At 43.1% G+C, this 19,471-nt stretch overlaps 1 protein-coding gene across 1 annotated transcript; it reads right to left on the bottom strand.

Annotated features, from left to right (window-relative positions):
* Positions 1-87: 87 nt before the first annotated feature.
* Positions 88-19,010, bottom strand: PDIA6 (protein disulfide isomerase family A member 6). Its single transcript, XM_041420343.1, has 13 exons — positions 18,921-19,010; positions 15,818-15,959; positions 14,942-14,999; positions 14,182-14,308; positions 13,580-13,686; positions 12,143-12,276; positions 11,614-11,728; positions 10,565-10,705; positions 9,293-9,377; positions 9,139-9,211; positions 7,977-8,135; positions 2,428-2,524; positions 88-1,696 (listed from the first exon to the last, which is right to left on the bottom strand). Exons 1-13 carry the CDS (start codon positions 18,952-18,954, stop codon positions 1,628-1,630), a joined length of 1,341 nt encoding a protein of 446 aa, XP_041276277.1. The 5' UTR covers positions 18,955-19,010; the 3' UTR covers positions 88-1,627.
* Positions 19,011-19,471: the final 461 nt, after the last annotated feature.

The following is a 19,471-nucleotide window of genomic DNA, read 5'->3' as shown; positions in this document are numbered from 1 at the left end:
CTACCACTTCTAGTAATTTTTACAGTGACTACAATAAAAGTTCTCTCTTATTCATAGTTTTACAAAAACATATTTCAGAGGCAGAGGTACTATGGTAGTATTTATTTTTTTTGGTAAATTACAAAGATGGAATATCTACTGGACGTGAAATAAAACAATTTAAAAAGTATGGTGGCTAATGGATCTACTAGGTGTATACAGTCCTCTTTTTCTAACAAAGCAAACTTAAAAAAAATCCAAACAGAAAAAGTAGAAAGCATCAGAGCAAGCCCAAAGTTCCTTTAATTTAACAAAAAACCCAAAAGCCTAAGAGGAAAGATCCTCAAAAGTGCTGTGGAACTTATCATAATATGACCTACAGCCCAAGTACTCATGAGTTTAGTTTTTGCAAAGATATTTCAGTTAGAACAGTTCCATTACAGCTCATCTGCTGGGATGATTTAAGAGTTGGAGCGCATCTCCTGCATGTACTCACAGTTACTGCTGGCTGCCCATGGTTCTGGCACTGCCTTTCACGGGGATGAGCTACGGGCAATCTCTTACAGGCACCAATGACAAATATCCATATTATGTTATTTCCTTGACAGAAGGGGAATCTTTCAGCTCTTTCATTCCTTATTTATAAACAAGCTGATCACATCAGGGTCACTTCACCAGACACCAATATACAAGACATGGAGAGCAATAAAATAACAGTATTTTTATTAAAAAAAGCAGCAGTAAACATCCCTATTCACAGTCCTGATTCCCCTTCCAAAGGAAATAGCAATTTCAACAACGCCAGACGGGAAGTGAAGAAATAGTGCTCTATTTGCTGAAGACAGCACCAGGGTGGTTTTCTGTTAGCACCTGGAAATCCTTATGCCCTAAAACATAGATTAGCTTCATCGCTAATCCAGGGGAAAGACTGACAGCTCTAAGCATCTCTCATTGCAGCAGCAACCCCACTTCCATTGTTTTAATGATCTTATGAAGGCTGGCACAAAGAAAGAGAAAGCCCCTGAGAAGGAAGAGGAAAAGGAAGACTGAAGAGCATTTAAACTAAGATTGTCCATCTTACCAAGCTTTAGCCAAACTGTCAAGATCTCACAGCAAGGAGGTGGTTTAGGACTCCCCTCTGCACAAGCCTCTCTATTCTACAGTTCACTTTCAAGAGTCATCCAAAATGGGACTGCTTGTACTATGTGCACCTTTCTTACTCTATACAAGACTAACACTGTGTGTCAAAAAATATTTTATTCTTTAATTGAAACAGAAGCTGAGCAGGTTCCACCTCCATGAAAAAAATTACAGTTAAAATTGGTTACACTAACAGCCTCCAGTAACACTCAAACAGCACATTATCAACAAAATAAAACCCAAGATGTTCCAAAGAAATATCCATGTTGTCCTCAAAATATTTGTTACACAATCAAGAATACAATCAAGTTTACTGGTTATGACAATTCATAGAATTTCTGCAATGTTTTCTTGAGATGCGTACAGTCCACTGCTGCAGTGCATCCAATAGCACAGTGTGTCATGTGCTACTTCTCCATAAAAAGGCCACTGAAATATCTGTCTGATTGTGATCCAGGCTGCAAACTGCTGCGCAGGCTTTCCCAAGAAAAGAAGTTTCCTGAAGATCTCACAGCTCATCTTTACCCAAGTCATCCAGATCCACATCACTGAGATCAATGTCATCTTCAACTGGAAGCTGTTAAAAAGGGAAGGTTTTGAGTACATGTTTAGAAGTGCTTAATGCCAGGAGATCCCCGAGTTGCAAAGATTCTTGCTTCATCCTGAGAGTAAAGCTCTCTCCTGTCATCTCTTTCATTCAGAAAAGTCCAAGTGCACTAAGCACAGGACAAGTGATCAGTTTAGACTAGGAGTTTTTTACTAATCAAAATACTTCAGATGAAGACTATACAAATAAACTATGTAACAAAACTACTACCATATTCTGTGTTTTTATCTATCTGAAGTAGATCAAAGGACTGCAGTAACTTTGGTTGGTTTTTACAGCAATGTTGAACCTTAAGAAGGCAGACTTGGTCACCATGTTATTTATTACACAGGTTTTACCTAACAAGTTTTCTGGCATTAAGACCTCGATGGCAAGGTCAGCATATTCAGAACTCCACAACGCTGGGATCTTGAATGCATGCACTACCACCTCCCTTAATCAGCACTGGTAAAACACATTTCTGCTCCAAGTGATCCACCTTTCAGATCACATCCTAACAGGCAGGAACATCTGGTCTGCAATGTTAGATGAACAATGTACCATTTGGTCTGCTGGCAGGATTAAGATAATGGGAAACCATCAACACAACTTGCCACAATGTTGTGACAACAGGAACTTTCACAGTGACAGGTGTTAGTTACTCTATCCTGTCACTTCTGAACACAATTGCTAAGCACTTTCAGAAATGGAGTATCTCTTACCTCACCATCTTTGCCATCCCAAGGTTCAACTGAATGAATTTTGGGGAAAGCTCCACCACCCACTGGTGCTGTAGAACCACGACCAACGGAGAGTTCCCTGAGAAAAAACAAGTAGAAGTTAAATTTAAGAAATTCCTCCAACTTCCATCCACCTGGAACAGAGCATGCCTCAGATAAAAGGAATACAAGTTCAATATTTCATCTCTTTAAGTAGATCTAAACTGTCCGGATGCATAAACTTCAAGAAGCAGAAAATGACAGAGCCCTTACAGCAGCACTGAAAATTTACACCTGCATTCAAAGACATCTGTGACATACACTATTTCATATTTCAGCAGTGTAAAAATCACAGATAAATGCAGCCTCTTTAACAGTTTTTCACTTAAGGCAACTCCAAGGGGAGACTGTAATTCTAGTTCTGGAAGTCACCTGCAAGTTTTAGTGGAAATTACCAGTGATCTTCTTTAGTGGGTTCCAAAGGGTTCGAGGTAACCAGCTTTGTTTGAGACACAAGCTCCACCCTGAGCTTGCTAGTTAGGCTTGCTCAAAAAGCCCAGCATTAAAATCCTGAGGAACTAATCCCTTTGCATCTTTCAGAGGCAAATAAGACTGAATTAGCATTCCTCCCCAAATGGAGTTCACAATTTTTCTGCTCTTCACAGTGCCAGTTTCCTTGTAGTCAACACTGCTGAGACTGCTTATTAGATTGCAGCAGCTGCCAACAGCAGCTGAGTGAATGGCCAGCCACACCAGCTGTGATTATACTGCTTTCTCTAGGCAGCAGAGCTGAGCTGAAGTGTCAGGAAGAGATTATTCTAAAAAGCAGTGCTGCATGATAAGACAATACCAAACCAATTACCTAATGCAATATAAGCTGTTAAACTGGCTGTTGTGTCCTTGAAGCACCATCCAGCCTCACCCAGGAGAAACTTCACTAAGATGGACTTTACAGACTAAGAAAATTTGCCATGTCTGACAAAGGCAGACACTTTCACGTGCCTTAGTACAAACCATCTGGTGTTTCTGTTCTTGCATCTGTACCCCGACTTTAACTTGATACCCTAAGAATGTTCCTTTTTTTGGCATTAAGAAGAAAGTCTGATCACTTTCACAGGTAAGAATATAGCACTGATTCCATTAATCCAGTAGAAACTGCATTCAATTAATGTGCTTCTTATGGCAAGGTGGGGAGAGGCTGTTGCATTTGCTTTTGCAATTCTTGCTGTTCTCTGCCATTCTCCAAGAACAGAGATGGAGATAACACTTCTCATGTAAGGTCTCAAAGGCTCTTGCATAATTTACAGCAGTTGGTACTTTATGTGTGTCCTGAGGTGACTTTATAATGCTTCTATCCCCATTCATCTGTTTAGGCCAGAAATAAGTTTTGCACCTTTAAAACTGGTTCCAAGAGCAAAGGGAGAAAGAGAAGAAGTGCAGAGTTTGTTATCAGAAACAGCACTCACTCCCCCACATCCTTCTCCTGAACAGTGTTGTCTGCAGAACAGACAGACGGTGGGAGAGAGCTTTCCTTTGCTTTTTAGTTAGTTTTTAGCTAGCTAAGGCACAGAAGTTCCTGGACTGTGATTTTTCTTTTTCTTGAACTGTTTAAATCTGCTGTGGACTGAAAACCCAGAAGAGCACCAGCAGCTCACATCGGTGGCCCACCAGAACCGGACCTGGACCACGGCCTTTCCAGCACTGGAGGGACTGATTACAGACTGAGTGAGCTGAACTGCAACCCACAAAGGGGATTTTCTGAGTTTGTAATCTCTTCAGAGCAGCAAGAGGTTTTATTGTTTAATATTGTCCATTTTTTTTTGTGCTGGTAAATGCTTTGCCTGTTAAATAAACAGTTTTTCCCTCACTTTTCTCCAAGGAAATATTTTCCCAAACCAGCTGGGGGCGGGGCTGCTTGAATTTACTTTCTAGAAGAGCCCCTTTAGAAGGTTTTCTCCCAAATTTGCCCTAAAGCAAGAAAAATACATTATTTTGGCGCCAAACATGCGGCGGGAGAAATTGAAAAAAAAACTGTACTGATTGCATTTTGGTTGTACTTACTCTGTATAGGGATAAAGCAGTCAGTAGCCATGTTCCTTGAATACGTAATGTTTCTTGGGGTGGAGGCCTTCATGTGTTTCGGGTTCTTAGGCTTTTTTGAGGTTTTAATACCTTTCTGGTCCCTGGGCTTATTTTCTTATCTGGAAATATCTCCAGTATTGTCCCTAACACATAGCTTTTATAGCAGAGGAGCATGGATTAGAATAGCTATTGTGCTGAGCTCAGTGTAATGATTTATAGGGAGTTTACTAAGGTACTGGAGTCTGTTCTAGACAAGTATGGTTTACAGTTTCTTTGTCCTACCTTGCGTCCTAGTTCCAGTAGCATGTTTTGGGGATTTATTGGTAATTGCACCCAGCTTGTCAGAGGAGGAGCAGGGGATGAGGCTCTTCAGCCTTTCCTTTCCTTTTTCTCCTGTGAATCTATGAAGTCACTTTTTGAGAATTCTCAGTCTTCCCTCAATGTTAAAGATACCACCATCCTAGTATTTAATTTAGTAAGCTTCCTTTATATGGTCTGCATCTTGTCTAGAATGCGGGCTGACATATCTAGAAGAGCTGATGAGACCCCTGACCCAGAAGTACACCCAGGCATGGAAAATCCTGAGTGGTGTAGAGACTGAGAGGATATTCCCTGAAGGAATTTTCTGAGCTGGTCTGGCACAACAGTGCTTAATGGTGCAGTCACTTTATTCAAGGCACAACAGTCTACAGTCAGTCTTTATTTTCTTTCAGATTTGTGTACAGGCTAAATGGGATTGTTGAAGAGTGAGTGGGTTTTGCTGACCACCCCATGGCTCTCTAGCTCATGGATTATATTATGGATGGGAATCACAACATCTTGAGTTATTCTGTACTGTTGGCAGTACGCTGTCAAAGTGGCAGTTGGTACTCATTGCTCTTCCCCCTTCAGAAGTCCTACTGCAGATGAGTTCTTTGATAGCCTAAGCAAGGTATTTAATTGCTCAATGCCTTCTGTCTCTATAGCTGCTATCTTAAACACCCACCTGAGTCTCTTTGGGTCTTTGAAATACCCTTTTTTTGGAGGAAGTCTATGCTTAAAATGTATGGAGCTTCTGGGCTAGTCACAATAGGATATTTCTTTCACTTATTTTTAGTCAGGTTAACATCAGCATTCACTAGAGTAAAATCTTATGACCCCTCTGTCATGCTAGCAATAGAAACAGATTCTGCCCCCGCATGTCTTGATGGACTTAATGTGTACTGCACACTAGTGTTGACTAAGGCTTTATATTTTTGTGGTTATGATTTGCCAGGCTAATGAATCTACACAGTCTAAAAAATATGGTTTTCCTTAGTCTCTACCTAGCTAGAGGCAGGGCCCCTCTAAGTCTGGTTATCTTTTTTCCCTGGGCATATGTTTTGGAGGTTCTTTTAAGGGGATTGAACATGTCATCATCATTATCATACCTGGCAGTTTGGCTATGGGCTAGTGGGCCTGCTTTTTTTTTGGGTGGAACTTTTTCTCTGAGTCTTGCTGTCTTTTAATTTAAGCACCTGTTGTGCCAGAGCAGCAGTAGATTTTCTATCCTATCTCTTCAAGTTTTCTCTATAATTGTACAAGAAGAACCACAGCTCAGCTCATGAGATGTACCTTTTCTCCTTATCTGGGGGATGTTTGCTTTTGGAACCAGAACTTTTGATCTGTACTGCTGAGATTTGGAGAAAGCCCTCTTTCATTTCTTCTCTTATTTCTTTGAATTTCTTGTGATTCACCTCCATCTTATTTTTTAATTTCTACAGACATGTTTCTACAGCTGTGATTCCTGCATGTGTTGGGCCAAGCACAGCATCTGCATGAGCTCAGAGCTTCTTTGCCATATTAAGCATGGTCTCCTCTCTGTCATCTCCCTTCATTATTGCTTAAGCAGAAGTGTATTTTTGTGGCCCAGGTCGTACAAGTTTTCGCCATATCACAGATGTATAAGGTACTAAGTCTGGATTTAGTGTTTAGGTCATTTGAGAAGACAATTTCTGCTACTGTTATTTTTTTAAATTGTTGAATCCCTTGTTTTATGGTCTTCTACTGGGTTTGCTGCATATAGAGATCGTCTGTACACACAAAGATTTGTGTCACACTCCCTAGGACCCGTGCCCAGAGACTGTGAGGGTTAGTCCCCCTTATCATTCTTTGGTCAATACTTTGATCATGTGATAGGGATCTTAAGTGCCTCCTTTTAGTACTGTCTAGAACTGTAGCCTCACCTGCAGCATCCCAAAGATGGACTAACCAACTAATGATAGATTCATCAGGTTGTCAGGCGTAATATTTTCTTAGGCCATGGAAGTCTTTCAGGGAAAAGGACTTAATAGTGACTTCTGATGTCACTAGTTAACTAGTTAGTTAACAGGTCTTAACTAACTAGATGGTCTTTGTTAGATGTTGCTCTCAGTTTTTGAAGGATCCCCCACCCAGTGCTTTCAAGGTGGTTTTTAACAGTCCACTGGTCTAGTCTGGCATTTCCAGCACCAGAGGGACTAATAAGAGACTGTGTGAGCTGAACTGCAACCCACAAAAAGGACTTCCTAAGTTAGTAATCTCTTCAGAGCAGCAAGAGGTTTTATTGTTTAATACTGTCCATTTTATTTTGAGCTAGTAAATGCTTTATCTGTTAAATAAACAGGTTTTTTCCCGCTTTTCTCCAAGGATATCTTTTCCAAAATGAGTTGGGGGAGGGGCTGCTTAAATCCTAAAGGGGTTCTTGTAGAAAGTAAATTTTTCTCCCAAATCTGCCCTAAGCCAGGACAATGTAGAAGCAGAGTTCCCACTTCACTTTGACCACACTAAAGTAACAGTTTAAGTTTAGCTGCTCTGTTTCAGTGCTGCTGTCACCTTCTGTCATCCTCTCCATTTCCACTCCCTATTCCATTCTTCTCAGCACTGGCTCTTGCCCAGCTACACAAGAGGCAGTTTCACAGGACTTGTGCTGAGCAGTGCGTTATTGACTTTTTGGATGGATTGTTTCAACTCTCCCAATCAATTTATCAAGTGCCAGGAGAATGGAAAGGTGGGTGGGGGAAGACAGGACTAAACTGAATCAGAAAGATGAACAGCAACATATACAACCTCAAGAACTTCAAGAGCACCCATTATGATTCCCAAACTGGGGACTTCCCAATTACTAATGACTAGTCAGAATGCACCATCTGAATTAAATGGAATTAATTAGTAAGTTATTTCTTAAGTTACCAGAAAAACAGAATTTTTCAACATCAAAGTCTACTTCTGTTTTCAAATATTGTACTAAAACTACCTACCTAGGTCTAAGTGGCCAACTTAATTCTGCACACCACAAAAAGGTAATGACTGCTTTATTGCAATTGCCACTGAAACCTTCCCTGACTCCACAGAATTCTCATCTTAATTCTCTTAACCATGCAAGTCTTGTGTGATGCAGGAGAGTCTGCTTGTAGTCTAAAGACTCATAGCCCTAGATAAAGAAAGATTTAAGTCACTTGAAGATTTCATACCTGAGAAACTCATTAATCCCTTGCTCACTGAATGATCCTTTCAGAAGGGCAAATTTCATCTTCCGAGCATTAACAGCTGCCATTGCTGGATACCCAAAGCCTCCAATCCCCAGAGAGCTCTCAAGATCTGATTGAGCACCTGCTTCTGTCCACAGCCACCTTGAGGAAAAGATGAAATAGAAAATTAATAATGAGATTAGGCACCACAATAATTTTCAAATCACATATCCTGCAACCCTGCAGAGTTCAAGCAGGGCTCTGTATTGCCCTCGACACTTTCAAAGTCAGCAGGGAAAAGGAAAGTCCTCATCCTGAACCTTGCAACAGAAGAAAGTCCCCTCTCAGCAGCACCTCTAGGCCAGTCCCACTCACACAGCCACCACAAGATGGATAAGAACAGCCACTAAACACAGTGCAGGGGAAGAACTATGTTAGCAACGTGAACACAGCTACGCTTTAGCTGGTATTAAGGGGAAAGTTTAAAAGCCACAGATCTAAAGATTACAAAGTCCTGCCCAAATATCACTATGGAGGATTTCTAGCTAAGGACACTCAGTCTCAGTTCCTCTGATCTTAACAAGACCCCTGAGGAAGGTCTGGAATGAGCCAATCTCAGCATTTTCCCCCAGGCTTTCATGCCATTTTGCTCCTCTTCACAGCAGTCAGTGTGGCAGAAGAACTCTCACTTTCCTGAGAAGTCCCAGAGATCCTAACCTGCATCTGTGAGAAGGAGTAGTAAAGGCATAGCCTGCTGGCCTCTTTCTTTGAGAGCATGACACATGTTAATAAACTGCAGCTTACTTGTCTCTTTGAGAGTTCAACAGACACACTGGCGCACTCACCAACCAGCAAAAGACGCTAAAAGAAACTTCCCTAAAATACCTGAGTATTCAGGACAAGAGTAAAAGATGCTTAATTTCATTAACGCTTAGATATAATTTGTAAATGCAGAATTTGAGAGGTGGATGGAATTTTTTAAAATAGCTATTTTAAAGTCACAGCATTGCCTTCTCCAGTAATTAGTGAAATACCAAGATATGCTACCCCTGAACAAGGAACAATTCTTTCTGTAGCCTAAACAAGTATCATACAAATTTTATCCCATTTACCCCCAGAAATGCTCACATCTTTTCCAAGATGACCAAGGGACAATAACACTTACCCCCACATTTTCTTTTTGTATTTTTCAGCCATTTTTAACATGACATCCAGGTAAGAATTTCTCCCTGAAGCTCCTGTTAAATAGAATTGGACAAGTTAAAAAACACAGCTACATGCTTTAAGTGACAAAGAAGTCTGCTTGCTTGTATGTGTACCTGTGTCAAGAATATGAGGCAGGACAGAAATGATGCAGAGCTGATGAGCATCACAGGTACTCTTCAGAACATCCTCACTAATTATCTAGAAGAAACCAGCACAAAGTCAATGACAGTAAGACCTGGTTCTTTAGCTGTGACTGTACTTTCCTCCAATGGCCTAATAACTCCATCTTGCAAGGCAGTAAGCATTGAAACAACTTGACACAAAAGCTTACAAGTCTCTTCTACTTCACTGGTCCCCCAGTACAAGAGCAATTTACAAAGAGTTCACCAAGTCTACTGTTGAGACTTGCAGCAACAGGAAACTGCAGTACCAAAAAAAGGCTTATAGAAGGCATAGTCAGATGTCACTTCTTGCTCAAAATCAATGTTCTTGTCCAAGGCTGGAAAGAGCATCCCCAGGCTCATGCAAATGCCTGTGAGCACAAATAAAGCCAGCAGAGGCAGCCTTTGCTGTGGATGAGGATGTTCAAGCAACAGGAACAGCAACACTGGTTTTGTGGGATCTGTCTCAAAAAGGAATTGATCCAGTGACCTACAACAGTGGTCTCCAACCTTTGATTGTGCATCCTCCAGTAAATAAATTTCTAAGCATGCAGCCTCTGATATATATAAATCAATCATATGCATATACACATACATCAACATGTACTGATGTATTAATATTAGAATGCATACAAAATAAAAAAGAAGAATAAGAAAGATTAAATAAGCACCATATAAAAATATCTTTATTAATAGTACAGATATTTTTTTGTTTTTTTCCTTCCTGCATCCCAACTGACTGTCTTGCATGCACCTCACTTTGGAGGCAAGTGATCACTATTTCAAATCTGCCAACAGCAAGCTGAAAAAAGAAGTCACCTGACAGAGGGTGGAGTTTTTTGGACAAGTGAAACTACTCATCATGCATCTCCTAATGGACAGCTTGCAATGGCAAGGCCCTGCCCTCTTTTTGTGAGAAAAGAGATGGGGAACAGAACTCAACTTTTTCACTCATTCCTCAAGAGCAGATTCAGACACTCTGGCACCATCCTGTCAATGCCTTCACTGTATCAGTTCTGAGCATCTTCCAGACAACAACAAATTGACAGCAGAAATGAACATTCAGCTTTTTGTAACTCAAAGCTTGTCATCCTTTACTTTCTGGGGCAAAACAGTGCAGAAGCACCACACTTAGACAGTTTTATTTACAGTTCATATAGATCAGTAAAAACTGCTGCCAAGAGTATGACAGAAAAGAAATTTGAGAAAATGATATATAGGTACCTCCAGGAGCTCAGGTGGTGGTGCATTATCAGAAAACAGATCCAAAGCACGAGCAATGATATCAGATCTAGTTCTCCCACCATCATAATCAACAGGGTCTTCTCCTTTCTGGAAGATTTTAATGGTGGGAAATCCACGAATCTGCAAGACAAGTTTAAACCATCAGCTCAAATGAACCTGAGTATTTATGGTAGAAATTATCTGCTTCTCTGATGTCCTCTAGACTAAGAGCAAGGGAGGATTCAACATATTTGTGTATCGAGTCTCACATGTTCTGACTCAACTTGAATTTTGTAGCTTCCTACCTTTGCAACAATTCAAAACAAGGTGAATGTACACTAAATTGCTGTTTGGGGTTTTGGCCTGATGAAGCAGCAGTGGTTTTACCTCAATTTAGATGCACCAAGCACTGCAGGTTTAAGCACCCTGAGGACTATGTTTACCCTTGATAGTTATTAAACATTAATTTCCTGATTTGTCTGGGGGTGGACAACACTGGGCCTACATGGCAGTAAGGCCTTAAGCTCCTTCTGCTACACTTCAAGTAAATCTTGCTCAATGTTCTCTCTACGTTGTCAGCCATGTGCACTTAGAGGGAAACTATGCAGCACACTGTAAGCTCCATGGACCGTACTAAAAATTCAAGAGTATCCATTCTCTTTTGGTGAGCAACACACCTGATCTGGGCAGCTGATATTGTCAGTGATCCCTGATAACCAGCTCCAAGGGTTCCAGAGATGCCCCACCAGCCTATAGTCTCAAGAAAGAGACGTCCCACTCCAGATGATAAAGGTATACAAGATGTTATGGAAATAAATAGCCTTTCTCCTCAGCAACATCCAGAATAATTATTTTCCTCCTTCTCCACTTATTTATGTTACTACTGAAATTCATGAATTATTTGTGGGAAACAAACTGAACGTGTCACTTATTTCTGACACAAAACATTTAAGTAGTACCAGACTAAGGAACAGTTCAGTAAGGATTGAAGAGAAATCTGATCTGGTAGAGATGGAAAGGCAATTGTAACCACTGCAGAGCACACTCACCCCATATCGGCCTGCCAGCATCTGATTGACTGTTGCATCTACTGCAGCCAGCTTTACTTTTCCTTTTGTTTGTTCCTTCACTTCAGTGGCAGCAGCTGCCCATTCTGGCTCCAGGCTGAAAAACAGAGAGTACAAGTGCCCTAAGCTCTCTCAGAGCTGGCAAAAGTATACCACACTTCAACATTATGTAGCATGTTTTACTCAAGAAGAAAAGTCTTTTGCTGAGAATGACAGCTAAGAGGGTTATCCAAACAAGACTGATGTCCTTCATCTGAAGGAATTAAAAGTTTAATATAACTTCCAGATCTTATTCCTACTGATAACTGGGAATTTTACAGCTAAGCAGGAATGTGGCCAGAGCAGCATGAAGCTCTGGCTAATCAGAAGCCCACAAATTTTTGTTAGATCACCTTACAAAAAAACTCACTTCTGGTATACCAGAGATGCAAGGTCTCTTTTAAGGGATTAAGGGTATTACACAAAACAGGCACTAACAGGAGCTGAATCGTTAAAGTAAAACCTCATTTACTTTTTGCAGTGCCCACACCATGGGGCATAAAACTCCACCATCCACACATCGTCGCTATTTATGACATTCTTATCAAAGCTGTCATCAGTCAGCTCAATCACATCCTTCTTATCTCCACCTCCGCTCTCCCGGCTCTGTAAGAAACAAACAGACCCTCACATAAGAAGTAACCAAAACTGGTCTCCCACACAGGCCAACTCCTGTGTGTGTCACATTGAACCAAATGATCTTTATTTGAGCAAGATACAAAAGAGGCAGTGTTAGGTCATACAACTTTCCTTTTTTAGAACTAACAGTACACACAGCCTACTCCCCACAGCATTTTCAAGACACAGCAAATGAACCTTCTCTTGAAAAAAGAGAAATCAGGTCAAACTAACTACCAAGAAGATGGGGGAACACTTTTTCAGTTCTTCATGCACTGATCTGTCCATGAATAAAGTGCTCTCCAACGCCCAACTCCATCTGGAATCAAGTCCTGGTTTCCAAGCAAAACAAACAAGTGGGAGTGTGATACACACTAGAGGGTACAGTCCACCCAGGTCTTCTGTGTGGCCCTGAGGATGTCAGAATGTACTTGTACCACGACTCAGAAATAGTAGTAGGAGCTTTTTCTTTGAATTTAAAAGGAAACTTTTCAATTTACCTTCAGGAAGAAACCCAGCAAGCCAACTTCAGAAAAACACTATCAATTAAAAGACCTTAATCTGTCTAATTTAGATTAGGATTAGGCAAACGGTACCTGAACCACCTGGAGAATGGGGCTAATAGGAACCCTGAAATTCAAAGGGAGATAAACCTGGAAACTAACAGCCCCCTATACCAGTAAGCACTGAGAACTGACTAGCTGGAAAGCAACTTTTCAAAGAGGAACATGAGTGTCCTGGTGGACAAGCTGAACACGAGCCAGCACTACAATCCTGTGGCAAAGGTGGTCGACAGCCTCCTGAGCTGCACTAGGCAGAGAGTTGCCAGAAGGTCTGAGGAGGCAATCTTCTGCTCAGCACAATCTGAAACACCTGGAGTGCTGGGTCTAGTTCTAGGCTCCCCCACAGAACAGGCATGTACACACTGGAGCAAGTCCACCCAATGGTCAGAGCTGATTAAGGGCTCTGAGCATCTGACAAGTAATGAGTGTGCAGGAGAGTAGAGAAAACAAAGGCAGGCTCTTTGCTGCAACAAGAGACAAAAGTGACAAGGTTGAAATGTAAGAAATACCATTTGGAGTCTCAGTTCTTGGAGATACAACTTTAGGGGACACAGCCCTGAGCAATCTGCTCCAGGTGGCCCTGCCCTGGGTAGGGCACCTGGACTAGATAAAACTCCAGATATCTCTTCCAATTCTGTAACTGAGTTGGGAGCTTTGATCTCCTGTACAAGACAGTCTCCAGCTGAAAAGCAAACACACATTTCCTCAAACACACATTTCCAAAATACCTGTTTTCCTGAACTGTATCCTCCACTTCTGCCACTAAGACGTTCTTTCACCAGGGTCCGAAGAGCACTTAGAGCAGCATCAACAATAGCATCGCTTGTCCTGCCACCTGCAGTGCAGCAAAATAAAAGACCAAACCATCAAAAGGCCAGTTAAAGGTATGCTCCTAACTTTATAACAAACTTAATCCTCCCTCACCCTAAAGATCTTTCAGGAAAAGCAGGAGGGCTATGAGTGATACGGTACTAGTGGTGGGACATCTGACTTAAACACAAGCAGCAAGACAGACTTCACTGCACCTTTTCATTACCTGGCTTTTCTTATGAGGAGTGACTCTATGGCAAGCTCTAAATAAACAGGAAGAAAGGAATAATTCCTTGAAACTCCTTATCAATCTCCAACAACTATGGACTGCAGGTGGGACTGTTAGACAATGCTAAGACTTACACAATTTGGTCAAACCACTCCCACCCACCTGTCTCTCCATTACTGCAAGCACTAGACAGGAAGGAAAAACCACTCAACACAGCATTAACACCTACCATGATTACTGCATTCAGGGAAAGTTTTAGGCATGCAACATCTAAAAATTCATCACATTTACCCTGATAATCCTCTGCTTTGTTTTTGTTGGCTCCAAATATCTTGATAGTTGGAAACCCTCTGACTCCATACTGTCCACCCAAGGACTGATGTTTATCTGCATCTACTGCACCCACTTTCACTACACCCTGCAGAAACAAAACAAAAAAATGACACCCAAGACTTCTACAGCAATTTAACACCTTTTCCCTGCTGGGAGCACAAGGGAAGGGGGGAAGAGAGAGGGGCAGTTAACTAGGACTGCAACGGAAGAGAGGCATATTACCCCACAAGCATTAAACTACAGAACACTGTAAATGTCCACTTCTTTCTTCAGCATGACAAAATAAATTTTAAATTGTTTGGGCTATTATTTAGTTGGGGTTTTTTGTTTGGTTTTCTAAGAAGGAGAATATATATATATATTTCACATAGGCAAGAGTTCAGCTAATCACAACATGACTAATTCTTCTGACCAGTCAGCACCAATGGCTTACAAAACTGTTTTCAGTCCTAGAGAATAGTAATGGGAATTCACAGGGACAGAACTGACTTTCTTCCTCTACAATTCAATGGCTTCTTTTAAAAAGGATACAACAAACCAAACAAAACAAAAATTCTGGGTTTTCAGGTGCCTGAATAACCCTTTTCTGGCAACACAAGTATGACTAAAGTGAAAATGGTCATAGGGACCAAACCCCTCCACATTTCCAAACCAGATGCCAAACAGCCAAATTCTCTTCAATACATTTCCACAAGCACATTTGAAAGGCTAAACTTACTTTTAAAGCTGTTGCTGCTTTCTTCCACTCAGGAGTTAGCCTTTGACAATGACCACACCTTTTAGAAAAAACAAAGAACAAGAAGGGTAAATGTCATTCAGATGTGACAACTATTTCACAGTCACAGCAAACTGCAGGAGACTGAGGATTTACTCAAGAAGAGGAAAAGAGCCTGTGCCACAAGATCATACCATCACTCAGGCTTCTGAGGAAAAACTCCACATCATATAGACTGCAGTAACACCACAAGGGGCACAGCAAGGCTTTCCCCAAACCTCTCGGTCCAGAGTCAAGCTGTGGCAACAAAAGGCCATTTTCTCCAGAATGTGGAGCTCTGGATGGCAATATCACAGAGGATTTGTATAAAGATGGAATATATATATCACCAGAAATTACATGGAATAGAAACTCCATACTCTGGACCTGAGCAGAAAGAAGGCAAAGAGGGATGCTAAATTAAATGCACAAAGCCAGTATTTTTAAATGGAAATTGGAAGTTTTAAGTGTGAATTCAGGCCTGTGCTTTCACATCAGAATTTGGCTCAGAAAAACAGAAGTGAGGGACTTTCTCACTTACCTACTGCACTTTAATCAGTCATTTTTAATACTAATTTAACCAGAACAAATCAAGTAGAAAAATGGCACAGGTTTTGTTACCAGGCTCTATTTGCAAACTTGAAACGCCAATTCCTGCCTTTTCCCTCATGAATATAATTTAAAGCAGGAATCCCAAGTACAGCTATTTTGCTACTCATGAGTCCATCACACTGACAACTGTGCTACCAACAATTGAATGAAACCTTGAGCTATGAGCAGCAGATTCCTGTGTTCCTTCTTTGTCATAAGAGCAAGCAAACACACAGCTGCAGTTCTTACCATGGGGCATAGAACTCCACCAGCCACAGGCTGTCGCTCTGAATGACCTCCCTGTTGAAGTTAGTTGGTGTGAGCTCTATCACATCATCACTGGCTGAATATAAACTGTTAACTGCCAGGAACAAAGTGCAGCTCACCGTGCCTACAAAGAAAAGCAAAGACATCAGCAGTCCTGTTGAACATTTACGACTCTCCTGTTGCCATGGCTAAATCGTCTCCCCACTCTTCGGAAATCAGCAGTGGTGGGAAGGGATTCCAGTTAGACCAGATAAAAAAGCAAGACAGATGCTCTCCCTCCTTGCTTAAAACATGATTCTATAGGATCATGTAAAATAGGGTCTGTGCCTAAAGCTAGCTGGAGTTACACCACTCCTGCTATGACTCTCCAGAGAGACTTTTGTCAAAGCTCCTACCCTAACTCCTGCTGGCACCAGACCTTCTGCAGGGATCCCCACCATCAGCTATGTTTTCTTTCAGACTCCTAAGCCAATTGTTCAAACCTCTTGCACAGCAGGCACTCAAACACATCTTTCATAGGATCACATCATGCAGGACTTTCCCAACTAGGCTTAGCACAGTTACAGTGATTTTAGGACCAGCACTTGATGCACTGGTAGTGCATCATTCTTGCTCATGAGGATCTTAGTCTACCATTGATTTGTCTTTCGGAACAGACTGGAGAACAGCTAAATCTCTCTGGTTAACAACTCAAGCATCCCGAGAATGCTAAAAAAATAACATTATAAGATAGAAGGAAATTGCTTTCTCTTATGGCTTTGTACTTCTGATAATTTCTGGAACTTATTACTGCTTGAGACTTTGTACATAAAACCTCACAATCCTTCCTTCTACCTAGTCAGGGAGATTGAGAGATGACAAGCATTTCTGTAACAGAATCCACACAGCAAAAAACTTTTCTTAATCCACTAAAGACTGGAGAGAGTAAGAGCTCAGACACCCAAGTAAGAACCAGACATAAAAAAGGTTTGCTGCAAGTGGTTAACAACTTCAATGGGAGGCTGCAGATTCTCTCTCAAGACTCAACATGAGAGAAAAACAGGTCAGTGATGCAGAAACTCTACAGCACATGGTATGCAGACTATATCTGTCACAGCAGCATCACCTATTCTTTATCAGTCCCACAAAACAAAAGCCAGTTTCATTACCCCTGTTCTGCAGGAGAGTGAAGCTGGCAGAAGTAACATCTTCCAGGTGACTCAAGCAGAGATCAGGACTGAATTGTCAAACTATAAGCCAGTCCCCTCTCCACTACCCTATTCTAATGGTTTCTTCTAGCACAAGGACCCAACCCTTTTCTTCTGGGGTGATCAAAGTCGGATTCCACCACCAGATGTATGCGTTAGATCGGCTCTGTCTCTTCAGTGCACCCATACATAAGCAGCACTTCATCAGCATTGAAAAACTGACTTCCAAGGCGATCTGTAGCTGTCACAGCATGTTACGATGACCTACAGCAGCAGCTGCTGTTGGGGTAGAGCAAGAAAAAAAAGATGGAAAAAGCTTCTTGAATGTTACAGTCACTCTCACGAGGAAAAAAACCTCCCCTAGACAGAATGATACCATTAAATTGAAATCAGCATATTCTCGCTTCACCTTTTAGGTGATCTCTGGCAGAATACATTCAGAAGACAGAATTCACTCAGCAACTTCTGCCCCTTGAAAGAGAGAGAAGTTCTAGCTTATGTAAATACACCTGCTAAACGGAACTCACAAAAGAAAGTGCATGGTGGAATTCACCTAGTCCCCTGTCACTGCATCGTTTTTTAAACTATGAGTCATGAACTGGCGGCATAACTTTCTATAGTGAAATATTCAAGGTTTAGTTCAACTTCAGCAAAGAAAAAGATCCTTTTCCTATAAGCATCAAGCCAGATAAATGCAAATCTGTCCCTGTTATTAAGGAAAAAAAGAAATAGATAATCTGACTTCAAAAGCTGCTTTCTAATGTAAACAATTCACAAAGACAAAAGCATCAATAAACCATCTAAGGCAGTATGCTGGTATTACCAGTCCTAACTGAACCGCAAAGTTGCAAGTCAGAAGATCTATTACAAAAAAAAATCTTCTGTCACGGGATGATGATAAAGATTCTGTGAGCTTCCTCCTACAATTACCCCCTCCTGCAGCAGCGCTCGGTGTGCCGAGGCCCCACATCCCCGCACACGTGCGAGCCACAGCCTGGGGCAGAGCTCCCGGCACCTTCGGCGTTTCCATCGAAGGGCCCGAGAGGGAATCGTTTACCGATTCCTCCAGCACACAAGAGGGCAGGGGATGGGGAACACCAGCAGGGGCAGGGGATGGGGAACACCAGCCCGCCTCGGACTCCTCCGTTTGACCTCGGTCACTGCTCTTGCTGCCCTCAAAGCACCAGATCTCAAGGGAGGGCAGCCAGGCACACACAACACCGCCGCTTACTCAAGTCACTCAAATCAAAGAAAGTCCTTGATTAGGGTGAGAGATAAACATCGGTTTTTTGGATGCTTTTTTTTTTTTTTTTTGTCCTGCTGGGATCTTTAGAATCAGAGTCTCTAAGTGTGCTTCGCTAACCCGCCGAGCAATCCCCCGCCCCCGCGGCACAGACCGGCCACAGCCGGACCGCGACTGCGAGCGCTGCCCCACAGAACCTGTGGGGTTGGGAAAACACTCTGAGATCAAGTCCAGCCCACGACCGACCACCCCTCTGCCAAACAGACCATGGCACTGAATGTCGCGTCCAGTCTTTCCTTAAACACGGGGACGGTGACTCCACCACCGCCCCGGGCAGCCCGTTCTAATAGCTAATTACCCTATGTGTGAGAAAATTCGTCCTAATGTTCAATCTAAACCTCCCCTGGCGCAGCTTAAGACTATATCCTCTAGTCCTACTGCAAGCTGCCTGGGAGAACAGGCCGATCCCCACCTGGCTACAATCTCCTTTCAGGAGGCTCTCCGCTCCGCCCGCCGCCCCGCGAAGCGGCCGCACGGCCTCGGGCCCCGCTCCCTCCCACCGCGATGGGGCCCACGAAGTCTGGGAAAGGGAAGCCCCGTCCCGCCGCGTCCCACTGCCCCCTCAGACCGCCCCCCGGGCCCTCACGGCTCCTACCCCACCACAGCCGGCCCGCGCCGCGCACCCCCATGGCTGCCCCGCTCCCTCGGTCGCCGCCGCCGCCGCCACGGCCTGCGTGCTCCGCCCCGCCCGCGCCACGCGCCCCGCCGTGGCCGCCGCGCATTGGCCGCGCGGCGCCCGGGCAGCCCCGTAGCCAATGGGGAACGGCCGCGCCAGCTGCTGCGGCGCGCGGGGGGCTGGGGAGGCGCTGAGGGGCGGGGGCAGCAGCAGCGGAGGGCGGTGGCAGCTGGGCGGGGTTCGCGTCTCGGAGCTGCCGGGGGCATGACCGTGGTCAGCTCTGGTGCTTTGGGGCTCGTTCTCTCAGTCTGCTTCCAGCAGTTTCCGCGGATCTTGCCCTGTTCAGAGCGCCGCCAGCCGCTCCCGCCTCAGCGCTGGCGGGTGCTCGGGCCTGGGCCAGAACCCGCGCAGGCTTTCAGGGAGAAGGAAGGGAGGCCAGGGATTTATCCTTTTAGGTGGCCGAGCTGCTTTGCTACAGCCTCTGTGAAAACCAAGGCAGGGATGTACATCTGAAAAAAAAAGATCTTGAA

Source organism: Onychostruthus taczanowskii, unplaced genomic scaffold, assembly GCF_017590055.1.
Source record: "Onychostruthus taczanowskii isolate IOZ18803 unplaced genomic scaffold, ASM1759005v1 scaffold11, whole genome shotgun sequence".
Classification (NCBI taxonomy): Eukaryota; Metazoa; Chordata; class Aves; order Passeriformes; family Passeridae; genus Onychostruthus; species Onychostruthus taczanowskii.
The sequence above is the reverse complement of the archived record's forward strand: the minus strand, read 5'-3'. Positions and strand labels throughout refer to the sequence as shown.